General features: G+C 36.7%; 1 protein-coding gene across 1 annotated transcript in view; it reads left to right on the forward strand.

The window, feature by feature from the left end:
• Positions 1-19,309, forward strand: part of HHIP (hedgehog interacting protein) — a 71,170-nt gene that overhangs the window by 3,324 nt on the left and 48,537 nt on the right. Inside the window, exons 2-4 of the mRNA XM_057376315.1 lie at positions 3,852-4,047; positions 11,083-11,239; positions 12,063-12,264. Coding sequence (XP_057232298.1) covers positions 3,852-4,047; positions 11,083-11,239; positions 12,063-12,264 — 555 coding nt within the window. The remainder of the gene's footprint in view (positions 1-3,851; positions 4,048-11,082; positions 11,240-12,062; positions 12,265-19,309) is intronic.

Here is a 19,309-nt window from a genome sequence, read left to right on the forward strand (position 1 = left end):
CTGAACTCTTTAATGACATAATCCAGCACTATTATACAGAAGAGGCATATGTTCTACTCAACAGCTGAACAATCTCGTCAGCGCATGATTTTTAGACATAAATGCTTGTATATCAAATATGGCTTAATGCAATTACTTATTTCACTGTTTTTTTCCTTCTGTTAGCATCAAAATTCTACTGCTTTTTTCTAACTAGATATGACAGAGTACACAAAACAGATKACAATATTTATCATAAATAATTTCTGTCCATTGTGTCATCTTCCTTGCACTCTTCTTTCTGTTGATAAGCCAATTTGTCATGCTGCACTTTCCTGTGCATTCCAGGATCTATCTTACCTTTARTATCCCTGTTTTAATTTCATGTGGCTAGAGATTAAAGGATGATCTTACAGATGTTGTAAATTAGTCAGCAGCAGGCATAATCATTATTAGGCATGTTGCAATAAATGTTTGGAAGTTTTACACATATTTTCCAGAGCACAGTTAGTTTAAACCACTGCAGTTTGATGGTTTCACATACAACTTTAAAAATTGAAGCAGGAAATTAGTTTACATTTCTTCAAAAGACCAAAGCCATTGTCAACTTTAAGGTCATTTTCAAAGTAGRCATCCAACAGAAAAAGCTTCATTCAAATAAGTGTTTCAGAATCTGCTTAGAACTGGTTTAGCATACTCCAGGAAAAATACATTATCGATTTACTGAAATTCAGAATAGAGAGTTGTCCTATCTCCAAGCCAGTACAGAGTTACACATCAGACCTCACACAGAGCAAATGTTACCACCCTATTTTGCTTGAGCATTCTAAAAGTTAAGTAACATTGTACTTGATTTTCAGATAATTGATTGACTCTCATTCCTTAATCTTCCGATTAGCTATTATATGACCAAGATTCATTCCAGAAATGACATGAGGGGGTGAATTCCTGTGGTTAATTCCTGGATAGCAGCTGCTCAGGGGGATTAGGATCCTTTTGTCTTAACTTTGAGGACTGAAATGTTGGCAAGCCTGTATCACCAGGCAACGTCAATTACGTTTTCCACAAGAAACAGTAAATTGGCTTTGCTATCCTGTAATTTATTTCTCTACCCCCCCCCCCCCCCCCCCSCCTGCCCATGCACAATGTGTTCTGGAGTTTTCCAGTAGAAGTACAGTTTTCTATCTGCATCTCTGTGGAGTTAATTCAATAAACACACTGAATATTTACTTAGTAATACCTTGTGTTTACTTGTACTTCTAAATGCACCGGCATACTGTTACCACAAGAAAGCCCGAGATGAACTCCCTGATGAAAACTTCCGAGAATTCTACMAACCAGGTGATACTACTGACTGTAGGCAAGTACTTTGAAGGGTCTGTACTCATAGTCCTTTGGTGGAAATACCAAAACGGGTCATTTCATCCTCTCTTCAAGGGGGAAGTGGCATGATGGTCTTAAAAAGTAGCATTTATGGATAGTGTTTTTGCTCATCCCCTATTGGCTTGAGACTTTGTTCTGTTTGGCAGACAGTGATCTGATGGAATTATACAGGCCCCTTCTCATCAGAATCACAGCATCCCTTAGGAATGTSCAGCTAATGCAGAATATTGCCTCAGCAGCATGGATTACTGCAAGCGTATCAAGTCTCTTCTCTACTATCTGGAAATCCTAGGCAGTATTCAGTCAATACCAAATAYTGTATCAAAGTTTTAGTTGTTCTGTACTTTGATTATAGTTTACAGTAGTTATCATTATATTTTTAGTTCTTGTCTTCAAGACTTACCATATCTAGAACAACATCTGAAACTSAAGAAAGAAGAGTAGGGTTAACAATTCTACTGCTATGGCCCAAATGAGCAATCTAGCAGGAGAGACAAGCCTGTGGCCATGGAAAGAATTCCCCAAAGAATTCAGGACTAATGCAWACMTTTTGCCATAYATGCAATGYGCAATTAATTGATTASTGTCTTAAACTTAAAAAAMCAAAAAAAAMCTCTTTATAAAATATGTGAGACAAATTCTYCAGAAAGGTCTGAAGGAGTATAAYAAACTATATGTGGCAGATGTTAATCACATTACTGGCTGGCAGGTGCTATGAAGCTGAGGACAGTTTAACAGCAGATAGTCTAAAGAACAGAACATTTAATGCATTTAGAAGTCCTGGCTAACCTGGAGGATTCTTTTTGAAGCCAATAGCAGCACATCCAGAATAAGGGTAGAAGCCAAATGGTGCTCTTATCAGTGGTCCAACTTCCAACATTAGACTTTAGTGCACAGTTTAGATAGCCTTTTGAAAAAAATATGTATGGTAAGACTACATTTTCCTGGAGAGYTTGTCTTCTAAATTAAAATTGTTTTAAACAGGATTTTGTTTAAATGTTTGGGCCATATATTGKGTAATATTTTGAATACATATCTGTTTTAAACAATGGAAAAGTAATTTCTCTCAAGCATTTGAGGTTTATGTAATTAAGACTTGTAAATAAAAAGCTGAGTTCAGACCTGCGATATCATAATACAGCATCTTAGAAGATAGCTGACCTAAGAGACAGCAGACTCAAGCATATCAGGAGTGTTTCTCCATTAAAAAATTWATTTTATCAAAAGTAACTTAGATAATTCCCTTTAACATTACATCTCAAGGGAATGACATTAGAAAGTGCTTCTACAAATCAGCTCAGAGATAAGAACTATGGCAAAACAAGAAATATTTTCAAATGCGRCATTTACAAATATTTACAAATTTTACACAATACAAATATTTAACACATTACTATTTCTAAACACAAGTGTCTTACAGTCTTGTTTATAACTGTGTTTTATAAATAGCAGAAGGAACCTGAGCTTTGTTTTTGCATTGGATCGGATTCAGTTCCTCTCAACGGAGAGAACACATTTCCACTGCCCACCATTGGGATGAATGATCAAAAAACATTCATGTGGTTAACAATAGACTAACAAAGTGCGCTGCATTCAAAAGCTAATAAAGACAACTACGCTGTTTTCCATTATTTTTCACAATTTGATGACATGGCACTCCTTAGGCTCCTGTGTTTACTTAAATACATCATCACTTGTGATTTCATGCCTCTTTAAGTGCTACGCATACATATTATATGCTTTTTTTTTTTCAGGACAAAGTTACAGTTTCCATATTGACACAAACAAGACATTACAAGTTCTATTTTTCACTTACAGAAAGATATGCCTGAAAACATACTGGGTTTCCCACCTCCAAATCGTTTGCATTAGAGAGAGCAAAGAGCAGAACAGCATTTAAAGCATGAAAAAATCCATGGCACCTGCTGAATTCCACAATAGTCTTTCAGTAGCCAGGCAGTGGTGTTGTTCAAGATACACCTACTTTACAAATACTGAGACATGGTTTTCCTGATGTGAAATTGGTTTTCCTGATTAATTTCTAGTCTCCAAACCTGAGCAGACCACCTTACAAGTTAGGTTTTTTAGGTATTTTTCATAAGAGAAGTGGTAGAAAGCCTGTTGCTGTACCTCCCCCTTATATAAATGGTCCCTCTAATACAGAGATTGCCTATGTGACGGCTGGTATGGGTCCTTGAAATAACTTGAGTACTGTTTTTCATATCTGAGAAACAAGCTCAGATAAGAAATCTTACAGAATCTTCTAYAAGGAATCAGAGAAATTAAAGTCTCACTGTACTGCTGTCATATTGCACATTTCATAGTAGTAACTTCTGTGCATCCAGAACATCGGCATGAAAATCGATGCATTGATAATAACTGTATTGGTTCCACTAGCATTATTTATGGCATTAGGCCRTGCAGTCTTTCTTTGTGTAAGATGGGGACCCAGGTGACACATTTACTTGTCTCTGGTTTGTGGCTTGCAGGTCCTTTCCGTTACCAACAACACAGAATGTGCGAAGCTACTGGAGGAAATCAAGTGTGCACACTGCTCACCTCATGCTCAGAACCTATTCCACTCACCTGAGAAAGGGGAAACTCCTGAAAAAGAGCTAACTCTTCCCTACCTGTGCAAAGACTATTGTAAAGAATTCTATTATACCTGCAGAGGTCACATACCAGGTAAAACTCATAACAAAATACGGGGCTAAAGGATATCCTGAGACGGTGATATTGCCTGAGCGGTTATAGATACAGCTTTTAACCAGCAAAAATACCCACTGATATCCAGGGGATTTTGCCTAAGCAGAGACAGAATATGAGTCTTTATGGGAGATCTTGTGTAGGGACATAAATACTTTGAGTGCTTTCTTGCCACCCTCCTGTTAAACTCTCTATGAAACACACATGGTTCGATTGTTGTCGAAGGCATTTGAAACTATTAGCTTTCCTGAAATATTAGTGTGTTAATTCAAATCATGYAAACAAGCACCTCGCCATCCAAAAGGCTATTCTAAATTATAGGTTGCTTTAAAATGCAAKAAATAAAAGGTCCTGGCTGTTTGCTGTAGCCTCTAAAAGCTGATGAGTAAAGTGTTTTTTTCTGGTTTTGTTACCCTAGAAACTGATGTTTTTTTCTGCAGGGTTTAAAGCCCATTGAAATCAAAGGGCCCTATTTGATAGACTTCTGTGATCTTTGAATCACTTCCAACGTGCTGTTAACAACCAAATTCTTAACTTACCTAACACTTCCCTCTGCTGCAGTCAGTAGAGCTAGTTGGACATAACCAAAAGCAGAGTTTGCCCTGTTTTGTCTGAGGCAGTCACCAAATGTGTGCTATCACTTGTAACTATATCAACAAAATAACCGCAGAAGATGGCTCTTTTAGAAACACTGTCTTAAGACACTATTATGTTAAATAACATCTTTGGTATTCTCAATAGTAAATTATTTATATGTTTAAGACTCTCATTTTTAAACTATGCTTTTTTCCCTGTCCAAACACTACTTATAAACAATGCCACACAGGAGAAAATAATTAAATTGGTTAAGATTTTTTTTTTAAGCTAGCAACACAGACTGGAAAAAAAGAGTAAATGATGAGATGAAAAATGAAGTTGTGAATAGTCACTTTTAACATATGAACACAGCTTTGTAATATAATATAAACATGTTTGAGTAAAGGGGATAGTTTAAGTGGATGGGATTTGGAGGGCGGATTTATAATTGCATGTGTACAGTGTATACTTGTTTTCTCTGAAATCCCAAGAGTGCAGGGATTTTTTGTAGTGTTCTTTTATTGACTTGAGAAAAGGTTTTGAATAGACTTACTTTTTCCCTTCACTGTGGTTTAACATGTATCTCAACCCATTCAAATATGAAAATATTATTATTGTCTTTATAAACTAAGAGATGTTTCTAAGGCTTTCTTAAACCAGCTGTTTCTTGCTCTTTATCACATTCCCCAAAGCGAAGCAGAATAGATCATAGTTGCCAAGACTGCCTGCTGAACAGTGATAACAGATTAGATATTCTAAATGTTTGGCCCATATAAGAAGTCAGCACAAAGACATTTTTGACACAAGTTTGTAGCTAGCAAAAATGATTTTCATATTCCACAAGATCCTCAGAGTTGCTTTGTGAAATTCTGTGTTTATGAGGAAGCAATTTGTTTAATTAAAAAAAGTGAAAGAGGGAGAAGGGGGAAAGAAGGAGGAGGTGGAGGGAGGGAGAGAATGAGAAAGGGCTGAGCAGCACAGGAGCTACAGCCACAGGAACCTCACTCCTCAGATCAACATATGTGGTGACGAATGACAAATTTATTTTTCTACAAAGTTTGTGTATATGTAAAACTGCTGAAGTGCATCAAGATGTCAAGTGCTTTTTGTGACCACCCAGGTTGCCTTGAAAGATAACCAGATGAAAGCATAACTTTAGCACTGGGCAGAGCGCTGTGCTTTGCAGGAAAAGAGCTTACATACTTTAGCATCAGTTAAAATAGGATTTTTCCTACATCAATCAGATGCTAATAATCATTCTAAATACTTCTTCTGAAAGTAGGTTGTACTAACAAAAACTTGTTCCATACTTACATCCACCAGTAGGATTAATTTGGTGAGTTGACTGGTACTCATGGTTGTTGATACCTATTCTGAGATTTCCCAAAGGTCTTAATTAAGATTCATGTCCCTCTTTTTGAGAAGATGGCTTTTAGGATTTTAATATGGCTTAATAGGCTTGTACACTCTGAAATATTAGTAATTAAAATAACAACTTAGTTGGGGTTTCTGTTTTCCTTGTGAGACTTGTATCTCTGTAATAATATTTATTGCAAAGGAAAAAAAAWTAGAAAATGTGGAAGCTATGTTTTCAGCTTAGCCTGGAGGATTTAACAGAGTTGAAAGTTAACAGGCCCCCAAACCCAAGGTCTCTGGCAATGATTCACTGTGCGTTTGTTAAAATGTYGAATAATTACTCTTCCTCCATTAGGGAGTGCTAATTGTTTCTGAATACCAATACAACACAGTTTAAGGAAATTGCTGACTACAAAAATAATTTTATCCCCTAAGTCCTGCACAAATAAGAAATATTATTAACATTTTAAGACAGCAAGCATCTTTTCTGGGATTGAAATTTTAGCAGTATTTAACCAAGAAGGCTGAGAAATTATGCATCAGTTTTTTTAGGAGTTAGCTTCAAAAATTTATTTATTGTTCTGTCGCCTGCAAAGATGAAAACTCAAACAGATCCTTGGTTAACTCTTTTGAACATTACAGTTTGCCCATCAGTTATGACTGTTTCGGAACTTCCACTGACTTCTTTAGGACTATTAAGACAAAAAGTGGACCCTATTCTTTATTCAATCAAACAGAATAACAATAGCTGTTAGGATTGTATGGATATGCAGGAGGGTGTCATGTTTCATAAAGACTATGAGATCAGAGCTTCTCTGCTTCATTCCAGATAATTGTTCTGATTATTTCTCACCTAATCTTTACWGCAAGCCTCAGTTTAAGTGATTATTGACAGAGACACTGAAGTTAAATGATTTAATGAAGGGTCTTCACTCAACGTGAATTTCCAAGATCATAAAGGAAGACTGTCAATATTTATTACTAATATAGCTAGTAAAGAAAAGCACAGCTAATTCTGCCTTTAGACATAKGCAGAAACTTGATCCATGCCAGTGGAAGTGGCATATTTTAAGGAATAAAGCTGTGCCACAGCCACAGTGCCATCCAAGGACATGGCAGATATTTTGAGCTATCTGGTCTCCATTATCTTTATTTAAAGAAATGGATTCCAGATGATTGTGGGTGAATTCAGATCCAGCCTYGGATCCCAATCCTGGCATTACCAGAACAGATGCTTGATAGGATTTTTCAAATACCAAACAGGGTGTTCCAAAATGTTGGAATTATAGCCCAAAATGTTGGAATTTGAAGAAATTCTATAACTCATAAAGCACTTCCAGAACTTCTAACATGGCTGATTAATAGTAACAGTCAACACAGTCAACCTGCAGAAAAATAGTTGTGGCTGGTGAATTTGCTACTGCTAACAAGAGCATGAAGGAGATGAACCCTGGCCCTGCAGTGTCTGAGCATGAGGAAAAGTTCATCAGTCACTTGAAAACCAGTTGGAAATTATGTTAGCTGCCAGTGGTCTTAGTACATTTTGAAACAGTCTGAAACCACGTCTTTGATTTTGTTTTCGCTGGCAGTTGAGAAGAGAGGAAAAYGTGGGGGGTTTGTGAACAAATTCACCTCTAGCTATCAAAGGTGCAAATCAGAAAAAAACCCAAAGCAGGTAAAGGTTTCTTTGATAAGATATTGAAGTGTATGCTCAAGGTCACAGCAGGAATAAAGCGGGTGAACCTGACTTGCAGRTGCCCTCAAAGGCAGTGGATCTGCTCAGATGAGTGGGTGATACTCAATCCTGGGTGCAGTGCAAAGCAGGCAGGGAGTGAACAGGAACTCTCTGCAAAGACTGACACAAATGCTACCACAGCACTGGAGTTGTGTGGCAAAGAGAAGAGGYAAGGGAAGGGGTAATCAGGGAATCCAGCAAAGTGGAATTTGGTGAAGGTAGGATAGGAAAGGACATAAAGTGTGAGGAACAACTGACTGCAAATACAAGTGGAGAGAGGAGGTGGGGATCAGCTGGGAGCAGTTTTCCTTTGAAAAGGCTTTTAATCTTGCAATTTATTCCCACAGTGTTATATAAAGGCGAACACAGAAAGCCTTCACTGTAGCTGCCTTAACTGAAAAGCCTGTCGTTGGATTCTTGTTTGCAAGACAGAAAGTTTAGCATAGAAATGCAAGCCTGTGCAAAATCTGACACTTAAACATGATGTTTAATCTTCCTTTGTGATTTCAATTTTCTTTGTTAACACAGGCACTGCTCTGTCAACACGTACACAGCTGGTAGGAAATTTGTAATAATATGTATGAGTCTTTTAAAATAAATTAGTAAGTACAGAAATTCACACAGGACCAGGGGTTGCAGTCCCTATTACTTTTTTTTTTCTTTTCTCCAAACAATTCTAGTGCTTAGGGGCACTTGTCAGGGACCATTCTTCTGGATACTGTACAAACTCTGAACAAAATGGCAAACTCTACACTAAAGACYTTACAATCTAAGCATGAGAAAGAAGATATTAAATGGCTACAAGCAGATAGGAGAGTARAAGCAAATGTTTCTCTAAATGTCCTCAGTGAAGCTGTTAGTATGTTAAATGGAGCATATATAACATATGGAGATTTTTTTTTTCTAAACTACCATGGCTTTTATAGAACAAAATASCAAAATTCCACCATTAATGCACAGGTGAAACAGTATTTACAGAGGTTACATTCCTTCCAGTAATGCCACATTWTTCATAGTTTAATTCTAGCTCCACTTTTTTACAAGCATTTATAATGAACATGGTCCATAAGCCTTATCCTTTCTTGGAACCTGCTGATGGGTTTGTGAAACAGCAAAAGGCAACTGCAGTGCACCATGCACTTAAGTGTGTGATAAAATATTTCATGAGGCAATGGGATTAGTTTTACATATAAGAAAAGCCATTGCACTGGTCAAGTGAGTTTGCATCTGATTATTATTTGAAATGGACATGCACCAAGTGAACAACCTGATCACAGCATGCTCTGGGTTTCCCCAACTAAAGATCACACTCAAGCCAAGAGTAGTTTAGTAAATAGTAGATGGTATACTTGGAAAATTCTAGAAATTCTTAGTAATTGTACACCTCTAATTTGCTGTTGCATTTTTTGAATGACCCACTGTGCCTAGAGAAATAAATTATTATAGACAAACCCCCACATTCTTAAGTAAAATAATTCAACAGTAAAATTTTAGACTACCTTTGATTTTGGCATTATATCTACAAGCCTTGGAATACTACTCTGTGATTATATCAGAGTTCCTCTTCAATTGTTCCACTTGAAATTACATCTCCCATTTGCTCCGAATAACTACTATAAATTAAAAGCAGCTCCTCAGAGATGAAATTTACTGACGCTCCAAATCACGGCAATTAAACTTTTACACCACAACACACTACCATGTGTTTCCAGATATTATTTTATAGAAATCAAAGGCAGGMTTTGTCATGTCATTTTTCCAGTATTTTTAAAGGAATATGTATATGAAGAGAAGTATAGTTGGGTGGGAAAGGCTTTTCACTCCACAAAAATTCTGGGATCTAAAAAATTTTCCTATTCCACATAAGGAAGAAATTGAACTCTTTCGAAATTTTCCATGAAGAAAGCCACAGAGAGACCACCCCAGGATAGCTAATAAAGTCGTTGTTAGGACATTTACTTGGGAAATGGGAGACTTAGGGTCAAACTCTTGCCTGACAGATGAGGGGCATTGACCTGAATATTCCTCTTCCTAATGAAACACCCTAATTACAAGACATTGGAGTATAGTGATACAAGTTTGCTGTCTGTTTCTGTCTTTTTCATTTAGACCAGAAGTTTGAGCTTGGACCAGAAACATCATGTTAAGTAAAACTTTGTCAAAACTGATAATGTTTCTGAAAAAGCTTTGCTTGTAAGAAATTGGCATTTTCCAATGAAACACAGCTGTCCTTGATCAGTTCTTATTGTACATTGTAAGCCAGAGGTTTTATGGCCAAGATCTATGGATTACTGCATTATTCACAAGTGGTAAAGCCATGCATAAATTAGGTCTCTAATTCCAATCAAGTGCTAATTCTGTGTATCCTGTGAGTTATGTCCTGGRCCATAGTACATCCTAAGACAGTTGCCAGTAATACAAAAAGGAAAGAAGGTAACTTAAGACATATYATCTTAACAATGTTCTGGTAAAACAGTACATGTGTAACTAGCCAGACTCTGTCTTCTTAGATTTAATGTTCCTGATTAAAACCTGGATAAAAATGACTAGAAATAGGTTTGTGAACATTTTTTTAAAATGTCATTAAATGTAATACAATAAAGTAATAGCAATAGTGGCAGGGTTTTTACCCAAAAGCTCTCATTTTATCAACTTYGTGTTTCTCTGAGTCTTCAAACTCCTTCCCATTTTAACCTAAAACCTAAAGGACACCTTTCATCCAACGCAGCATGAGACATATCCCCCTAGGGCCGAGGAAGTAGACTTCACCACAGGACACTGTTTAGCTACTTCAGAAGAAAACTGGATGTCAATATGCTGCAGTTTTCAGCAGTACTTTCCACTTTATGAGACACCTGATTATTCATCTCTCCAACYAATGTCCTTTCCTGGCAGCATTCCACAAAATCTTTACTGCATATCTTTTACCAAAGTCTTTTCTGAGATTTTGATTAGAACAAATCACTTTAAAAAAAGTTAAACAGAAGCTGCTCAAGCTATTTTACAGCAGATACTACACTTGATTGATAGGGTTAAAATCAGGCAGAAGTGTGTCACAGCCTCAACTCTGAACTTTGTCTCTTAAATTTTTAGTGAGTGAACTGTTGTCATTTTGAATGAAACCTAAACACTCTGAAAATAAGGTTTAATACAAATACAAATTCAAAYGAATAAACTGTAAAAGGCAATACTCAGTTTATGTTTATACAGACCAAGCTTTTTTTTGCAGCCCTTTGTTTAAAATGACCTCTTTTTCYACTATAAGCTATTTAAAGATGAGTTTGATGACACAAAACTGCAGACATGACAACACACTAAATATTTGTATGCTTTTTTGCATTTTTAAGGTTTCCTCCAAACTACAGCTGATGAGTTTTGCTATTACTATGCAAGAAAAGATGGTGGTGTGTGCTTTCCAGATTTTCCAAGAAAACAAGTGCGAGGGCCAGCTTCTAACTCCCTGGACCACATGGAAGAATACGACAAAGAGGAAGAGATCAGCAGGTTCATAAAGATAAATGCTGTTTAATCTGAAAAAAAATCCTAGCAAAGCCTGTGGTTTTCACAGTGAAACAGCTCAGTGTGTKCTCATGCTGAGCAGCTGTGTTTTCCAGATGTGGCTTTCTTTTGCTGCTGCTAGTGTACATCAAAAGAGAAAGTTACAGGAGCTTCAGGATTTCAGTACCATTTGATATTTGCCTTGCTGAAAAGGTGTTACAATCCTGGTCTGATCCACYCTGTGGATCTTGGTTATCATCCAGCCTGTGGATCATATGTAGTTCTTGGGAAGTAATCTCTTCCTGAATTTAATAATTCTAAACAACTATACATTAAGTTTATTAGTAAAATATTTATGTCATGATCTTCAATTTATGTCATTTGTGGTTGGGATTTTTTTTGGTAAAAATCATTAAATTTGATTTTTCCATCATAAATCACTATTTTGAAATGGGGTTTAAAAGCCAAATTTTGTCAAAGTGATGAAATTTACTGTGTTTATTTTATGGTAGAAATTCTGTATTTCTAAATTATTCTCTTTGACCAATTTTTTTCCCCTACCATTGCTCTGCATTTTGGATCTTAATTTAATGTTCTCTTTCCTGTATACAGACCAAATTTTACTCAAGTGAAGCTCAAACTGATTTTCTGTATTATGTGCTTGCRTACATTCAAGGAAATAATTAATATACATTAATAAATTAAACTTTTAAAATATAAACCTGTTTTTATTATAATCATGGAGCAATAATTTTATCTATTAGGAGCATTGTTGTGTCATGGTTATGAGAAAGATGAAAAGTCTCACTCTTTTTTTAAATTTCTTTAGAAAACACAAGCACAACTGCTTCTGTATTCAGGAGGTTGTGAGTGGACTAAGGCAGCCTGTTGGAGCAGTACATTGTGGGGATGGATCCCATCGCCTCTTTATTCTTGAGAAGGAAGGATACGTGAAGATTTTCACTCCTGAAGGAGACATACTCAAGGAACCTTTTTTGGATATACACAAGCTTGTTCAAAGTGGAATAAAGGTTGGATTTTATACTTATCTCTACCTTTTTTTCTGTTGGCATGTATGTGGGGGAAATGGGAAGAATGTTTTTTAATGTATTATTTTAACTTAAATAACAAAGAAGAGTAATGACAAGAGACAACACAGTTCTTTCTGGCAAAGAATTTAAAACTTGTAGTGAGAAGGGAAAACATAGAACTTTAACACTTTAACTCAAACCTTTTTCTTTCCCTTGTTTTTTTTTCCTCACTTTAAATTCAAATGAAACTATTCACCACCAGATTCCACAGCAATATCTTGGTATTTTCATCCTTTGGGCTCATTCCATCCCGTTGAATTCAGGCGAGTTTTGCTGTGGTGCCAATGGGGGCAAGTCCAGCTTAGGGGCYTCCCCTGCCCTACAGATGATTGGTGATGCTGGAGAGCTGGATGCAGGAGGAGCCCTGGGAATTCTCAGGGATGCCCTGGAGAGGAGCAGGGGTGCTCAGTCCTTCTTGGCCCAACYCCAAATGTAACACAAGCTGCACTGGGTGGGAGGCTGCTTTAAAGCTGCATGTGTTGGAGGGGCACGTAAAAAGTGACTGACCCTCTAAAGTCACACACGAGGGCTGGTGGGATGAACAGCTTTYATCCTTTTTGCTGGGAAGACTTTCATGGTCAGGGATGTGTGTGGTGAATGGGCACTGATGGGAATAMGTTGGAAGGTGGAAGTGAGAAATTACATCTAGTTACGGGGTAAGTACCAACCAATGGAAAACTCCCAAGTTTGTTGGAAGGTATTTTACTTCAGGAATGTCATTAAGTGTTGTTCMATGTTGAGTCCTTGTCACAGTTCAGAGTGGTAATGCAAGTAAACTCCAGATATATAAAGAAGATTTAAATGTAATCAGGTTATGGCTAGAACAGTCAGGACTAAGTATCAAAAATTCTTCATGGATGAAACTTCTATTGACATACTCTTGAYGGAATGATCTTAAATAATAACGGTGACAAACTATTGTGATTTAAAATGCATAGCACATGCTAACTGAAAATTTTGTTTCAGCTATAAGGGCAACAGGCCAATTAAGACAGACTTTTTTTCAAATCTCAGAGGTTCTTTGTATTGAAAAGAGAGCAATGAAATCCATTGCACCTTTTCCAGGAAAGAAATAGTTTCTATGTTTTGCTGGATGCTTCCCTTTCTGCCCCTGTAAGTAAYCATTATGTTCAAGATATCCAAACAGAAGGGACTTATCAGGGATATTTTTAAACAACCATCTAAGGTGGTTTCATGTTTCTTAACCAAAAGTTCTGATCACTCATACTTGTGAAAAACTGACAGTGAAATTTCCACAGATTGCTATTGGTCCAAAAGAAGTCTTTCACTAGGAAACTTTTAYGGCTGCAACTTAGAGACAAAGCCAAATGGAAAACCGATTTTTCATGCTCCTGGATAGGCAATAACCTGGTTGATATGACTCTCAACAGGTACCCTCAGGATCAGATTCAACTTTTAGTTCTGTTTTAAATCAGTGACCTGATCTCTTTAATCTTTACTATTCTAACCATCATATTATGCTCTATACTGGATCTGTTTCAACYATAACATTTTGTGTAAATAATTTGATGTTTCTAAGCTAGAAAGTCTAATTCAATTCCCTGAGATAACAGTCCAATGACTGAAGATAATTGTATTGCAATGTTTAATGCAGGCTGGCAAGAACAGAGGCTTTCTATACTTTGCAGGTAAGGAGAATGTGCCTAGAAGCAAGGCTCCAACTCTTAAACATTTCAGAGTAAAGAATCTTTGGAATGAGTACTTTATATAAAATAATAAATAAATCAGAAAACCCAAACTCCATATAACCAAAATGGTAATTTTAAAACAAAGACTTTTAAACATTTCTACATTTATGCCTTGTGGTCTGATTCCCATAATCATTGTCCACAGTCCCTTACCTACAAGAGTGGGAAATCACTGTGGCAATTGTAGCAACTGTCACTACTTGATAGAGTGTTTGGTTTTACTTGCCTGTTATACATTTCAATACGTTTCAATCAGTAATGGAGAATACTCTGTGGATAGATGATTTTCCAGCAGGCAGTGCAAAAAGTGTACAGTCAGCAATTAAAAAAAAAACCTCAGCAAACCTCTATCTAAAACACTGCATCCATACRCACAGTGCAAGGATCACGGAATGTGTCTTCTGTGCTCACTCAAGAATAGTGCCAGAATTACACACTTTCAAGAGAACAAAAGCACTTCACTTCTTTTCCAACTTTGGAGTAATGATAGCAAGAAAAGGCAAACAATTTTATTTCCCTAAAATGAAGTGTGAAAATTTTCTCTCATACTCAAGTGTCCGAAAATTGCAGTTTCTCTCTTTTTTTTCTGCACCTGAAATACAAACAAATACCTAACTCTAGGGACAGTAACAACAGCAAAAATATTTTTTCAAACTTTGTTGTACCCAGTAAATAATTAGAATAATGACAATGCTAATGCTAATAATAATAATAATGCAGCTGTGGTTGAACCAAAAGTAATTTAAATTGATGCTTCTGAAAAGAATTTTGGACAGCTATCCAAAAAAGGATATTTTTAATGCTTATAAATGGAACAAAATAGAGATGTCTGACTTTGGCTTTTTTTTTTCCTAATGTCCAGAGGAAATTTAGCAGTGATAAAAATCATTTCATTGTCACAAAGTAGCAAGTCTGTTTCAAAGAATCAACCTAAAACTATCCTGAGGCTGATATAACCAAGAAATTGAAGTGATATTTTTCCTTCATAAAAATAATCCTGGATTTTAGTTCTGCTCTTACTAACATATTTCACTCATCAGAGCACTGGCAAGCAGATATGGAGGAAAGCAATACACAAAAACAGAGAGAGAGGTGATTGCATTGTATAACAATAAGTCATGTTTCCCTCCTAAAAAGTTGCATTTTCTCTAATGCATCTACTGGTCCATGTACTGATGAAATTCATTTGGAGTYCCTAACATTGCTGTGAGAAGGTTTTTAGGGCTTCTTCACTGGCCCTACTGCCCTAAGCACATAAACAAGATTGTCTGGACTTGCTTCTTGTCCATCACTCCTGGGAAGGTCTGTGGATATAAACAGAAAGTAAGTAAGAGTGGTGCAACTCGTTGCCTAAGTTTATTGGTCCATTGGYTTTTAATGTTCATTGAAGTTATTGAGGTTCTCTGCTTGAAAATTKTTACTGCAGTAAAATTACTGGCAGTTACATGATTTCATTTTAAGGAGCTGAAATGAAAAAGAAGCAGTGATAACTTAATCTGCTGCCAGTATCTCAGAAGGAATTAGCACAAGTGTRGAGAAGTATTTCATAACAGAGATTGATTCCATGAATGGATGATGGTGACTTGTGCTTCTTGGTGGCCCTCCTCAAGAGAAAATTAGATGCAGGATTCCTGAAGGTTAAAAAAAAAAAGCTTAAGAAGCAGTTTTTCTTTGCACATCTCCCAGATTTAAAGCTCTTTGACAGCACAGTTAGCAGGAACACTTTTCCTGATCTTCTATTTTTCAACTTACTTGTTGGAAGCCATGAATGGATATTAATGAAGAATTTGCTAATTCAACATCTGTGGCCTTCTCCAATGCATTTTCTGCCACACTTGGCTACATAAGTATTGTAGTATGTGCAGGGATTGGGCACGTGGCCAACTTCCTCCTGTCACCTCCTTTCCTATGTCAGGAATGTGGTGACAAGAAAAAGCCACAYAGCTCAGTCTTGCCTCAGAGCTGAGTAAGGACATGAGTGAGACACGCACCTGTAACTCAAACCTAGGCCATGCACTGGGCTCAACTGTTTAGGAGCATGTAGCCCTACATATACTGGAGAAAATACTTATTCCATCYCTCAATATATTAACATACCCATTAATATTGCAAACTATCCTGAATATATTCAGAAGAAAAGAGTTAGCCTTTTACCAAAAAAACCGCAATCAAACCCAAAACACCCAAACTAAAAGTSTGCTTCCCTGTTTTGGTGATTTACTGCTCCATTATGTTGTGGTGAACAGAGTTATTTAGTTGCAGAGCAACATTTTACAGTTYGTCCTTCAAAGTTCTGTCACAAAGACAATTTTTTAATGAAAATATTCGAACTTTTTTTTTCAGACTGATTTTCACAACTGGTATTTTCTTAGTGTTTTAACTATTGCCAAGTAAAAGAGAGGCAGAAAGTAGTAATGAGAAACTATTGAACTAATAATGGTAACACTTTGATTTTAGTGGCATTTAAGGAGATCAATTATCTAGAAAATTTAGATCTGRTGTATCTGACTTTATAGTAAAAATTTAGGTAAAATAATTAAAYGCTTCAAAAGTATCATGCAAATCTGATTTTATCCCATAATGCACACAGCAGGGGCTGAAAAAAAGTGCCAAAACATTCTAAATACTTGGATTTCATGATTTCTTGAGATGCAGCAATGCTGAAKACGCTGTTCTCATAGATCTGCCTTACAGAAAAATGGTCAATGCCATAGCAGTTTTCCAACTTTTCATACTCCTGTGACTGTACTTTATCTTATTAACTGCATTATTTTCTAAGATTTGGAAACCTTTAGGTTAGCAGCAGTCACCATAAAATGTAGCACAACCTATTACGTCAATTTTCTCTTACTYTCTTCTCTTCTATTGGTCTAAAATATATTGTTCAGGAGGGAAGGCATCAAGGTACAGTTTGGCAACAAAAAAAAAAAAAATTAGGAGCTTACCACTTCTCTTGGGAATTAAATGCTATAATCACCTTTCAGAATACTTTCTGAAAAGCTGAGTAGCTCTAGGGCTGCAACTGTTAGTCCTTAAATCATTTTTGTGGTCCTTCCCTATAATAATTCAACTTCCCCAAATCCTTTTAAAACGAAGTACCTCAGAATKGTACAAAGTAGCCAAGTTTACATCTTACTGCTGCCAATGGTAAAATCAAGTCCCTGYAGTTAGAAGGTCATTTTCTACTTATAAATCCTCTGACTGAATGAGCACTTCAGGTACGGAATTGCAGTAGAGTTTCATGCTCAGTTGCTTGTCATCTCTGATCCTTAAGTTATTTTCAGTTTATTGCTCCTTTTCTTTTGTTTTCTTTTTGATTGTGACTAAGCTCTGGTGCAGCTCTGGTGTGTATCTGCTGGCTACAGGGTCATAAATTGTGCAGCCAGAAAGAACGGCTGCACTCTGCTGCACTTTGCCTCACACAGTGCTGAGAGCAGAAAACCCCTACAAAATGGGTGTCCTTAAATTTGCCATTATGCAATTACCACTTGCACTTGTGTAGAGATTCAGTTATTTATATTTCTTTTTAGCTAGTAATAAAATATTCTTTGTGTATCTCATAGGAATACCATGATAAAGGGCAAAGTCTCTGAGGAAGGAAAGGGCAGGGCAAGGGAGGGAAGGGAAAAGGGACAGAAAATCTCAGTTAAATGGTATCAGAGATCACTGTTGAACACGAGTTAAACTCAACCCCTGTCAACTTCTTCTCTGCTCTAAGACTATGGTTTTCCTTGTCAGAAACACTTCAACAGAAACTTCCCCTAAATATTAAGCCATAGTCGCCTTTTTCATTCATCTTCCTAAAGATGAATATCAGTAAGACTAGTTTATGTGAGATTTTAAATTTCCAAAGTTTTTTAAATGCTATATTCCTATAGAATTCCTTATAAATATTTTAACAGCCAGTTCTCTTTGCAGGGAAAAACCTCACAGAAACATCTGACAATTATTTTGATAGTAAGCTCAGCAAATGTCTGAGTAATAGCCTTCAGGCGAGTTATAAGTTGGATGTATCTCTCGTGGTGTTTTGGTCATTTTTGTATCAGAGCACAAGTTCTTTCACTTCTGCAGTCATATTAATGAGTGATCCAGGTAGGAATTTTTTGTGATGCCATGAAGAGTGCCATGGAAGACAGTAATTCATATGTTCAATATAAGACCATGGGAGTAGACTGTCGGGTGTTAAGTATGTTAACTGTGCTGCTCCGAGCCAATTATTCCAGAGCTCCTCAGGATCAAATCAGCATCTGCTTACCACAGGCACCTTTTTGCAGGAATTCATGATTAGTATTGAAACATCTAAAGTGTGCCTTCATGTTTGTGTCAATATATTGGTTCAGGCKGCCAAGGGAAGTGGTGGAAGTGTTCTAAAGGCAGGTGGGTGTGGCACTTGGGCACAGGCTTTAGTGGTGGACGTRGTGGGTTAATGGTTGCACTTACTGATCATAGAGGTTTTTGCCATAGTTAATGATTCCATGCTTCTATAACATTTAATCACATGAAYATGTATTACTCAGGTAATTCAATATATAATCAAATAAAAAATGTAAGAAAAATTACCACTATCTCCAGCACTGGCACAGCCTGTTTCAAGATACTTATAATGGGTTGTGTCATTTTTGCAGTGAGGAACAGCTTCAGAAAACTACAATAAGSCAGGGATAAAATCTATCTTAAACTTTGGGTTTGAATAGGGTCAGAATGATTGTGTCATTTGCTGAATTTCTCAGTTCTGTCACTGGCAAAACTCATATATGGATATGAACATTGGAYATGTACATTTGACTGGATRTGTACATYTGTTTTAGCATCATGTTGATGGATATGTACATTTGTTTTAGCATYATGTTGATGTACAGACATATCTAACACCTATACTGTCCATTGATATCCACAGGATTTATGTTAGTGACAGAAAACCCACAATTCACAGTTCATGCTAATCCTTTCAACCAAGTCCAGTAATTTCAATTTATTTTCATCTGGAAATTACATAGACGAGGGCAAAATCAATGAGCCTTTCTTGAACTTTCTGCCTTGACATCACAGCAAGCTGTGCTTTCCTCCACTAAGCACTCGCTTGTACTTTCCACAAASTTTATTTACTCTCTGCTCCCTAGAAAGCTAAACTTACAGTGGCTACTAAATTTGTGACCAATGAGTCCCAAAAAGGATTATTTTGATGCCCAGAGAGAAAGGGGAGCAGTGGAAGGATGTATTTCTCTCCAGGCTTTAGGACTGGAAGGAGAGTTGAGAGGTCCTATCTGGATTTCTTC

This window comes from Malurus melanocephalus, unplaced genomic scaffold, assembly GCF_030028575.1.
Source record: "Malurus melanocephalus ecotype Western Australia unplaced genomic scaffold, MMel_1.1 scaffold_277, whole genome shotgun sequence".
NCBI lineage: Eukaryota > Metazoa > Chordata > Aves > Passeriformes > Maluridae > Malurus > Malurus melanocephalus.